Raw genomic sequence first — 12182 nt, 5'->3', positions numbered from 1 at the left:
TGGAAAATGGCTGCAATGAAACAAAGAGTGAAAAATTTAAAGGGGTCTGAATACTTTCCGTACCCACTGTATATCTCAGGGGCTTCCTCCTGTCTCCTACATATTCAAATTAAATTTCTAATTTTGTCCAAATGAATTCCCTGTGAAGATGGAACCCACTTAAAGCAGTCTAATGAAATAAAGATCAACCAACATTTTTATTGGACTGCTGCAGTGTGACTGCTTGGTGACTATTTGTGTGAAGTAAGAGGCTTTGGTTTTCCATTGAACCCTTGGGAGGCTGTGCAGGGCTTCTCTACAGGGGCAGACACAATGATTTATTAGTATGGTAGGCATGAAAACTAGCAGGCTGAGATAAAACAGATTTCCCATCACACTCCAGTCCACCATCTAGTCTCGCATAAAACGGGACACAACTAGATGAAATGCATACATACAATGGCTTTGATATTGAGTTATTTAAAGGTCAACAGCAATGAGAGTTAAATTTCCAAGTCTCTTAAAATGTTTATAAAGGGGAAATTTTGGTATATTTATGCAAAGTTATCCAAGATGTAAGTGTCATGGAAAATTGAGAAGTTGTTCCTATGGTTTTGGAAAATGGTTGTTGCTGGTTGAAATGAAGCTAGATATACTCAGTTTGTAATGAACAGCCTGATGAGTTAACCCTTATGTTGTCTTTCTGTCAACCATGCACTTGTTGACCTCCATCAAAATTGATCCGGTTTGTTTTGCCTTTTGGCATAAATTATAAATCATTACCCTATTCTATTTTGCACTTTCTAGCCAACTTCATTCCAACTCATTACCACTATTTTTACTATTATTTCTGGAATTTTTGGTCAATAAACCTCATTACTGTATATGTAATTATACCTCATTGTGGAGTAAAGTAAGCAGAAATTATGAATTATTTTCATTATAATGGAGATCAGAGGAATATAAATTGATAGATTATCACTGACTGGTATATGTCAATATTTAAGTCAGTGTACTGTTTTGAAACCACTTTATTATTTTGAATGGTAGCACATATTTTCGATAAAGAAACTTTGAAAACGTGTCAAATTTGACCTAAAGACAAGGTTAAGGGTGCACTGTTTTCTTTTAGATCGTATATAGGGACAATACCAAGAAGAGAGCGGAAAAGTTACTGAGGGCGCCTTCACTGGTGCCATGGCTGGCTAGAATAAGCTGAGGTTAAACGTATAATAATGCACAGCATTATTTGTCTTTAAATTATGTTTAGGTGACCGGACCATATAAATGAAAAACCACCTAAATAATCAAATCTTTTGTCCTGTAGAATTAGTATCATATTAGGTTTTCAAAAGGCATTTTTTCAAAGAAGACGGCAAGTGTTAATACTAAAATTAACGATGGCTCTGTTGTATTCAAGTGGTCCAGTAAGCCATGACAAGTGACAATTCTAAGCCAGCATGCTGTATACCAGAACCTGAAAATGAAGCAGCTAAATGGAATTCAGTTATCTTTTATTTTTTTATAATGATTTAGTCCTGTGCTTTTCCTACTGAAACCTGTCAAAATGTTAACATGGAAAAAGGCGCGTTTGGAAATTGTTAATAGACAAAATAAGCTGACAGCAATGCGTGTTGTTGTTTTTTTTTTGTCTAATTAATTGAATACACAACAAGTCAAAGTATTTTTTCCCCCTTCAATACAAAAATCATATAAAAAGCCAATATGCAACATTCCCCACAATGGCTCAATACCACCAGAGGTATTATTGAGAAAGCTACCACGGTATAAATGGCATGGCAAAATCTCTGACTGTAGACACATTTGTATCGTCATATACTGTATATTGTCATATTGACCTTCCTTATATCACATAATGCACATTGCATTCACTCTAGAAATGTCCCGTCAACACTGCTGTAAAGCCCTGAAGTTTCACTGAACAACCACAAGTCATCATAGCTATGGTGCTGTGTTCAGTCTGACTGTACTGACATGAACTGAACAAAGATCCAAAGTTTGAAAACTAGCTCAGAGATATTTCAATAGTAATTAAATAAGAATGTAACACTAAGTTTCTTGCCTCGATTTAATTAATTAAATCAATTCATTGTCACTAAAATTGCTGTATGGTTATACTCTGTGTAGATATACACTGTACGGGAAAACCCATCCAAATTATTCATTAGCCTACAAATGTTTAAGCTAATGAAATGGAAATGGGCAATGGCAGAGTGGGTTGTACCTTTCTCTGAAAATCACATACATCTGCATTAGATTTGTTGTTGACTGCCAGGCACAGTTTCCTGAGGGCTGAGCAGAGGAAGTCTCTGTTAACCTCAGTCACCATTTAAGATTATAGGTAGAAGCCTGAACACACGGTCGTCAGATGAAGGCTGTCACTTTAAAAAAAAAAAGCCCTCTCATTTCCATTTTTTTGCATTTCAGTCCTGTAAAATTGCCAAGGAAGCTATGATTGCACTGAAATCAATGTGGCTGAAACAGTGTGATAGATATCAGTCATATGAATATGCCATTCATTATCTCTTTGATAACGTCCAAACATTCCAAACTCATTATGTTTACAATTATTGTGAGATGTTAGTCCACAACATTTAAAAGCAATTACTATTTGACTTAAAACTATTTGACCTGTGCTTTATAATTTTCCTCCCTCCAGGTATGGCCGGCTCAGCTCGGGGCTCTGAGGATGCTTCAGAGGATCCGTGCCTGACCCACAACTAAGGATTGAGAGGAATACATGGTCTGAGCAGAATGACTCAGCGAGAGGGGGGACCCCCAAATAGCAAGTGAAGACAAGTGAGGATGGGTGCCAATGGATCCAGCTATCCACACTCATGCTCCCCACGCATAGGGGGTAATGCACAGGCACAGCAGACGTTTATAGGTAGGTATTTTATCTGTGGTCAATTTAGAGTGTTGTGATCGGTTGAACAGTTACCACGAAGTCCGCTTTGATAGATGATTCTGTATTTTCAGTCAGCAAATGATAAAATATCTATTAGAGATGACCTGGAAAACATGATTGGCCACTCTCTTCTGAAGTGAAGTGTTAAAACTTAGTCCTGAACCCACTTTGCCCCCATGCTGCAAATACACAATAGGGGGTCAAGCATGGGCCCTCTTGCACTTTAAATTACATTAACCTGCTTCCATTACAACTAATGGTGCAAGAGGTGAATATATTTGTGCATGAGAGCTCTTGAACTGGGCCATTGATTCATGCAATAGACACAAATGCATCAAAAAGCAATGCGTCTACTTTACCCTGCCAAAAGGATTTTATGATGTATTATAGAGCCAGATACACAAAGACACTTGTGTCAAACGTGAGTGGTTAACCAAAATCGCATGAAGTATTCTGCTGTCAAAAAAAGTATAATTCTTGGTCTTTTTAGCTTTGTTGTTGCTATGTGCTTGTGGTGTGTGTGGTGTGATGTGATGATACGGCTGCTGGCTATCAGACCGGATAGGAGCTAGGTGTCATGGTTTTTGTCCCTGTGGCCAGCTATAGGCTGCTTGTTACACTGTTACATTTTTCTGCTGAATGACATGGCAGCTACAGTCTGAGACCTTTTGCTTATGTTCCAATTTTAGCAGTGTTGATGTCATTTTCAGAGAACATTGCTGCAGAACAGCTAGCTTGTTTTTGTCTGTCTGCATGCATGCACTAAAAAAGAGTCACACCTATACAGTAGGTTGTATAGTAGCTTTGTGTTTGTTACTTGTATGCACACAGGTGTATGCGGCCACTCTGTATTACTTAAAAGTAGCATTTGTGATTGGTTGTAAGACATCACTTACACTAGGGCTGGGCAATATATCAGTATTATATCGATATTGTGACATGAGACTAGATATTGTAGTATCGTAATGTTGAATAAGTGTTGTCTTTTCCTGGTTTTAAAGTCTTCATTACAGTCAAGTGATATAATTTTCCGAACTTACCAGACTTTTCTAGCTGTTCTATTATTTGCCCTTAACCACTTAGTCAATATATCCACATTATTGATCATTATCTTTCTAAAAGATGTTGGCTCTGAGGTTTTTTGTAGAATTCTTCTTAAAAGTGAAAGTATTGTTTAAGAAGACAAATTATCTCTGTAGCCCGTGACACCTATGGGGTTCACTCTGTGCTCTGTAGTTGCTTGGTTGAGCTGGCCTGGGCCACAGATGATTCACAGTGTTAGAATGATTACTATTTGGGTCACACTGATGGATGCTTAGAGAAGGGCAGCAAGAGAGGATCTTCTTGGCAGAGCTTCCTCTGATGTACGAGTCCTGTCTCTCAAGCCAAAGATGAATGCTATTTAGCGTAATTGATTGGGTTCATTGAGAAGTACAAAGCAGGACAAAGTCTCCTATGAGCTAATTGGTTCTTAGTCTGGGATGAACCATAGTTTAGTTTGAAACAAAACAAAATGAAGGGATTCTGTCTGTTTTTTTTCTGCTGTTGAACTGGAGCCAAATGCTTTGGTAGCTGGGTCAGGGTAGTGTGTGTGGTAGTGTGTTTGGCCTGATGGAGCTGGCCTCACCACAGGGGGGCTAGAGACAGATTGTGTTTCTAGCAGTCTGGCCTCGAGTAAACTGGTGTTGGGGTTATGAAATGAATGTCTCACCAGAACACTATTTTTCTAGAAAAAACTGTCAGAGATTTTTTATATAGCAGAAAAGGTTTCTTACTTTATATCCAGTACATGGTTTTAGTTTGTTTAAACAAAAACTCCAATTCTTATGAAGCTAACCTGCATTGTGTGCTCATTTTAGGGACCTCATCCTACTCTCAGCAGGGATATGGCTGGGAGTCTAAGCTATACAGCCTGGAGCACGGCCATGAGCGGCCCACAGACAGGAAGAAGAAGAGCCTTGGTCTGGCGACCCTCAAACGGAGGTTCATCAAAAGGAGGAAGTCTAGCCGCTCAGCAGATCATGCGCGGCAGATGCGGGAGCTTTTGTCATGTTGGGACGTTCGAGACACAAATGCCCTGGTGGAGGAATATGAGGGCACAGCGGCGCTCAAGGAGCTAAGCTTTCAGGCCAGCCTGGCACGTGCTGAGGCACCTAGCTTGCAGCGGGATCTGGCCGCCCTCTATCAGCATAAGTACTGCACTGATGTTGACCTCATCTTCCAAGGTACTTGCTTCCCAGCTCACCGGGCCATCCTGGCTGCCCGCTGCCCCTTTTTCAAAACTCTGCTGTCATCATCCCCTGGCTATGGAGCAGAGGTTCTCATGGACATTGAGACAGCTGGCATTGATGTGCCCATGTTCTCTGCCCTACTTCACTACTTGTACACTGGGGAGTTTGGGGTGGGTGGGGCGGAGGATACCAGGCTGCAGAACGTGGATGTACTGGTGCAACTCAGTGATGAGTTTGGTACACCCAACTCCCTGGAGGCTGACATGAAGGGCCTGTTTGACTACATGTGTTACTATGACGCTCTGCTCAGCTTCTCGTCAGACTCTGAGATGATAGAAAGCTGTAATGAGCGAGGTGCTGGGGCTGCAGCACTAACAGTGGGCTCTGGGGGCCCTGGGACCCCAGATGAGGACCTTAGGGCTCACAAAGCGATCCTCTCGGCACGTTCTCCTTTCTTTAGGAACCTTTTGCAAAGGCGCATTCGCACAGGAGAGGAAATGACAGAGCGCACATTACAGACACCCACCCGCATCGTGCTGGACGAGTCTATCATCCCACGGAAATATGTACAAGTTATTCTCCACTGCATGTACACAGATGTGGTGGAGCTTGGGCTGGTGCTGCGGGGCAGTCCCTCAGCGGGCAGCCTCGGCGAGGTGCAAGCACTGGTGTCCGGGGGCCGTGGAGCTAGTACACGCACGGAGGAGGCCATGGAGCTCTACCACATCGCTCTGTTCTTGGAGTTCAGTATGCTGGCTCAAGGTAGGTCATAATCACAAACATTTCCAACGCACACACACACAAATCAACAGTACGTGACAAGATAAAAAGAAAGGAGTTGTGCTCTGTAGACAGGGTTTACAGGATTACAGCCATGTTGTCCATACTCAGTGGTGCTTCTGAGTATGGGCAATATTATCTTATATCTTTATGAAGACATGTGACCAGATTGACCTTTGATCATAAATGTGATGATATGTTTGATGCATCAGTGCATGTAGTTCCTCTCTTATGTTGGCTCACTTGTGATAATGTCACTTACTTACACTGCAATATAACTTTTTTGTACTATGGCGACCACACTTTACAATAGGTTTTTTTGACGCCACTTTACATTCAGTCTGTAGTCTGTTGTTTTCCTGTTTGTTTGTTTGTGTGTTTTACTTGTTTTTAGTTTTTTGCTTTTACTGTAGAAAACCACTGCTGCTGTAATGAGGGAATTTCCCCACTGTGGGATGAATAAATTATTATCTAATCTAATCTATAAATCTACCCTGTTGTATTACAGTGAAGGACAACTTAAATATACTAGACGTTTGGTTGCACTTTTGTTTCAGTGCTTGTGCTTATCATTTTATAGACATGTTTTCATTATTGTAAATTTAGGATACTAAGAGATTCATAATTCAGTCAGAACTTTCCAACTCTACTTGCTCCACACAATTTAGTTTGATTAAATTTCTTAAGAATAATGTGTCCTCTGACTAAAGGAGTCTTAGTATGGCTGAGGTCTCAGCTTGAAGAAATTGTTTTAAACTGAAAATGTAGTTGAATAGCCTTAACTGTCAATTTCAAAGTTAATTTGTCAGTCGTGACTTTCATAATTATAGTGTCGGTCTCTCTGGATTAAATAATAGGAGTAGTTGGGGTGGCAGTAGCTCAGTCCATAGGGAGTTGGGTTGGGAACCGGAGGGTCACTGGTTCAATCCCCGTATGGACCCAAAAAGTTGGGAGCGTGGATTGGTGGCTGGAGAGATGCCAGTTCACCTCCTGGGCACTGCCAGGTGCCCTTGAGCAAGGCACCGTACCCCCCCCGACCGCTCAGGGCGCTGGTTCAGCTGGCAGCCCACTCACTCTGACATCTCTCCATGTATAGTGCATGTATAGGTCCTGAGCATGTGTGTGTATTTCAGGCCTGTGTGTGAGTACTAACAAAAGTGTGTACACAGAGTGTAGTACAGTAATTTCCCCATTGGGGAATAATAAACAAATTATCTTATCTTATCTTATCTTATCTTAAGGAATCTTCTTTTGTGTCGCAAGTCTCAGGTCTACTTTAATTTCTCCCTCTGTGCATTCATATAATGTGTCTCTGACTCATTGTAATAATTTCCTAACCATTTCTTAAGACTACATATATGCATATGTTGGCATATGTGCAATATGGCTGTGCAGACCAAGGTAGTGTTAAACAGCTTGGCTGACTGTGATGAGTGTTCAAGCTGCAGCTGCCAGCAGCAGATTGATATAGTCTGAAGGGTTTGTCTATGTCTCCAGGGGCAGACCCCTTACTGTCTGATACACGCAGCGCATCTGAGCCTCTATCACCACTTCGTCACTGGTCTATCTTTACTCGAATGACAGTGTCTTTTTTACTCCTGCCACTGTCTCAGAGTGACCCCAGTAACATGCCAAAGGTTAAAGCCATGGTTTGACATGAGCCAGTCTCTTTGTCACTCTCAGCTCCTCCAGAGTGGCATGTCTGAGCGCTGTCTATCGCACCTAACAAAGCTCTTCTCCAATCAGAATAGCCTTTGTAATATGCAATACGCAATACTTGTAGCGGCCTATTTCAGATGCAAACAAAATATACTGCATTGGGCCTCCCTGTCAGGACTGTGTGGAGCCAGAGAGGTTGAATGACTTAACACTGTCACATAATCATATCTTATAACCATCTTATCTTTCATAGAGGCATGACTATGGGAAATAGTGTGTCAAATATTTAAATGGTGATATGAGATGCATAAAATGCCAAGTTAGCAATAATATTCAAAATGCACTCTATATACTTTGTTGTGACTCAAACACTTCAGGGATGCTTTTCTGTTAAGTAGCTGTAGACACACAACATACACACAGTCTGTGTATGCTATGCTAGCACATGGATTTATAAAACTTGGTTTGAATCCACTACAGAAGTATAGATTCATCAGTAAGCAGATGTAGCATCGTTTTTTGCAAATTCACACTGCAATAATGACACAAATTTAATACATCACGTAATCATAATAAGTTTGGCTATGTGACTATTTAACAACATAATCAACATAAGACATGTCTGGCACACAGTGGACTCTACAACATGCTTGTATAAAACCTTTCAAAAGCACAGGTTTGGTTGTGGGCAGCTGACTTTTGGCCCCTCGGTCCGTACAGTCAATTCAGCAATCACCTTTTAAGACGTGTGCAGTGATCTCAATAGCAGTGTACACTAACACCATACACACAGCTGGTTAGACACCACCTCCCACTCTCAAGCTTTAGTGTCGCACTCGTGGTCACTCTGGCAGCTTAAGCCGATGAGCAGCCAAATGGTGTCATCCCAACACACCATCACCTCCTCTTCCTTCCCATCCCCCCTCTCAACAAACCCCTACTCAAGGGTATTTTTATCCCCTCTCCCACAGTGCTGCACCACTCTAATCAGTTCTCATGAAACCTCAATATGGAATGTGGTGAGATGGTTGAGGTTGACCTGGTGTTATTTTATTCAAGTCCCCTCTCTATGTATTTTACAACTTCCTGTTATTACCCATTTTTTTGAGGTCTCTATTTCATGCCTCTAACATTAAATTAAAAACTAAGAAAAAAAATTATACAAACGCGAGGTTTCTAATCGTCCTGGCATCTGTTAGTTGATTATGAAATGAGAAATTTGTCTGTGTCCATACCACCGCTTGAGACTTGAGTTGAGGCTCTTCATGAGGCAGCAGAGAGGCTTATGTCAGGGATTTCATATGGAGCAGGCTCTCTCATCTGTCACACAGTCTTCCCCCTCGTATGCTCCTCTGGCTGTGTTTTGGCCCATGGAAGTTTTTGTGGAGCAGTTGAGCTCTGTCATTCTTCCTTATTAATTTTCAAGATGTGTATCCCTTTATGACTCCATCTCACTCAAATGGAAACCAATATTAAAAGCCTTATTAATTTTTCAAGTGCACCACAGAGATGATAGCCAGTTGGTGTGGTTTCAACTCGTGCACTGTGGTACTTTCTCTCTCTTCTCGCTCACCGACTGACCAGTGCTTTTAGTGCATCTTGTGTTTGGAGTGTGTTGACTGAAGTCCCAGTCCTTGAGTGATTATGAGACATGATTTACATCCGCAGGCTTGTTTACAGGCCATTGAGTGCTGTTGATGATTTAAGTGGCTTTGGAGACCATGCGCTCCATAAACAAAGAGCTTCAAATAATAACAGCAAGACAAAATGCATACGTCCTCCAAGCTTGTGTAGTGTAGAGCCTGCTGTTGCTGCTCCTGCTGTTGTGTTGATATTCTTGTCAGTCAGCTAAGCTCTAGTGAATGTGGTGTACCACCCGGGGAGAGAAGGGGAGGCGGGTTGGTATTAGATATAATGCTGATTCTAATCTCCAGCTCATGATAAAAGTGCTGCGTTTTAAAAGACTGTCTGTCACTGTGAATTCTAATGGGCACAACACATAGCAGTGCTGTTTGCTTTCCTCGGCCACTGGTCCCGAGTGTGGAATTGTCTGCCTTTGTGTGTGCGTCTGCTTTTTGGAGAGGGCAAAGATGCAAAGGTGAAAGACTGATGTGAGCAAAAGCACTTTCTAGAAGACAGACAGCAGAGCACAGGGACGAGTGTTGGAGACAGAGGCACAGATTCCATTCTCTTCCAGTCTGTTTATAGTAGATAAAAAAGCCAAAGTGCCTGGGTTCACATTTCCACTTCACCACTCTTAACAATGCAGGATTCCCACCCTTTGTTTTGAAACACTGTGGGTGTCTGCTTTGCAATAAGCTAACCTGCAATTACAACTAAAGACGCCCAAAAGGTGAAGTGCATCATAAGTTTGTGTGTCCGTGCACGTACGTGTATGTGCATGTACTGTACATTGTTGCTTACATGTGTGTATCTGTTCATCTTAAAAACGTTTGAGTTGTGCTTGGATAGATATGAAGCCTCAGATGCAAAAGCATTGCTGAGGCCATCACTCTAAAGTCTGGTGTCTGGTGTCTGGTGTCTAGTTTCCCAGAGTGTATGTTCAAAGTGATGGTTTGGGGGCGGAAAGGCAGCTTAGATCTTCTACTTTAAGATAAGCGTTTCCCAGAGGAGCGTTGCTTGCTACAGGCCCAACTATAAGCTGATAGACAGGATGGCCTGAAATGAGAAAGTTGGCAAGCTTGTGTTTCAGTTTAGAGCAGCTCTAACTGGACGTCAGTCAGTCTGGCTCTATCTCCATGGATGTCCGTTTCGTATTAAACGTTATTGATCAGAGAGAGGCTAAGAATGAGAGCCACTATAGTTTTAGTCTGTTGGGGTTTTGCATAAATAGCTTGACTTAGCCAATCGTATGTCAATCTGAGTGGATTTTAGGGGGTTTCTTTCTTCCTAAATGGATCCCTCTTAGAATATGTGTGAGTGCCAGCATAGGCAGAATTTTTAAAATGTAGCTCTTTTTTTTTTTAAATAGCTAGAGCATCAGGTACATTATTCCCTAAGCCTTCTGTGGCTTTTTAATGCATTTTTCATTTATACACACAAGTGTGTACGCAGTTTCAAAGTGTGTGTGTGTGTGTGTGTGTGTGTGTGTGTGTGTGTGTGTGTGTGTGTGTGTGTGTGTGTGTGTGTGTGTGTGTGTGTGTGTGTGTGTGTGTGTGTGTGTGTGTGTGTGTGTGTGTGTGTGTGTGTGTGTGTGTGTGTGTGTGTGTGTGCGTGTGTGTGCGTGCGTGCGTGTGCGTGTGTGCGCGCGCGCGCGTACGCGCACGCGCACGCGCCCGTGCACCGGCAGCACATTTCCTCCGGTTGTTTTATTTACTTATCACGGCTAAGAGTAGGCAGCTAGAGACTGAAACACATCAAGGTATCAAAGGCATTTATGTGGGTTGGTGTATTACAGAGTTAAACCACTGCCTGCTGTTCTGGTATGTGCTCTGATTTAGGAAACGCAGGAGGATGTGGGGGCTAGTAGAGGGAGACTCCCTGGGTTACTGAATACGAGTCAAAACTACTGTTGGTCTGGCAGTGGCTGCAGAAATAGCACTTATATTCTAATCATCTTTTATTTAAATCATTCTCTATTGTATTTTTTTTTCTTTAGCTTTTGTTAAGTATTATATTGCTTAGGACTGGATCCAAATATTCGACTATTTGTTCATTGGGTTGGTATTTGATTTTCAATGTTGGATTCAAAGATTTGTTTTTTTGTTTTCTTTTTCTTTTTATACTTTAATAAAGTTGATAGATATTCAACTTTTGAAGAAATGCAAGCAAACAATACACTGCAGTGGCTAGTCATGTAACGGGCAATTAGACTTCTCAGTACTACAAAGCTGTTCTCTCTTTTCTTTTGCTCTTTTTCCGTGAAATGAAGCTGCCTTCAAGTGCAGTCGGAAATGTTGAGATACATAAAGCTTTATAAACAATCTGACAGAAATCAATAAATGTGAAATATAAATTTTACTTGTGCTACATTGGTGGGGTTAAATAACACAACAGGACGTCACAAAAATGAGCCATTTAAGTGACACTCCCGCTGCAAAGACGTGCCCCCCCCCAAAAAAAAAAAGAATTACTGTATTTGTTACATGAATATGATGCATTTGTGCCCATAAAGATGGATTGAATATCAAAGTGTAAATTGCTTCTCTATCTCATGGCTCTCCTAGGCTGTGAGGACATCGTTGTGGAAAGCCTGTCTCTAGACTCACTCGTTCCCATCCTAAAGTGGAGCTCCCAACCATATGGCTCCAAGTGGGTCCATAGACAGGCCATGCACTTCCTCTGCGAGGAATTCAGCCAAGTTGTCACCTCAGATGTTCTCTACGAGCTTGGCAAGGAGCACCTTATCTGCGCAATTCAGTCTGACTATTTACAGGTAAGGAAACCTATCAATCGGTTGTTATTTGATTCCATAGTTGCCACCCTATCTCATCTCACAGTTTGGAAGATGTATTTTCTAGCATGAAGTTTCGGTAATGAGAGTTCACAATGACTGCTTGATGTAAATATATTAAGCGCATACACCGAAATGCATTGACACAATCTCTGTCACTCACACACATACACATACACACACACACACA

The 12182-nt window shown here is 41.6% G+C and overlaps 1 protein-coding gene across 3 annotated transcripts in view; it reads left to right on the top strand.

The window, feature by feature from the left end:
* Positions 1-12182, top strand: part of btbd7 (BTB (POZ) domain containing 7) — a 25132-nt gene that overhangs the window by 4290 nt on the left and 8660 nt on the right. For all 3 annotated transcript variants that reach the window (XM_034858753.1, XM_034858754.1, XM_034858755.1), the window contains 3 exons: positions 2660-2887; positions 4768-5901; positions 11766-11974. In XM_034858753.1, the coding sequence (XP_034714644.1) occupies positions 2806-2887; positions 4768-5901; positions 11766-11974 (1425 nt within the window). In that variant the 5' untranslated portion in view covers positions 2660-2805. The remainder of the gene's footprint in view (positions 1-2659; positions 2888-4767; positions 5902-11765; positions 11975-12182) is intronic.

This window comes from Etheostoma cragini, chromosome 20, assembly GCF_013103735.1.
Source record: "Etheostoma cragini isolate CJK2018 chromosome 20, CSU_Ecrag_1.0, whole genome shotgun sequence".
NCBI lineage: Eukaryota > Metazoa > Chordata > Actinopteri > Perciformes > Percidae > Etheostoma > Etheostoma cragini.
Note: the sequence above shows the minus strand (reverse complement) of the source record. Positions and strands in the feature narration are given on the sequence as shown.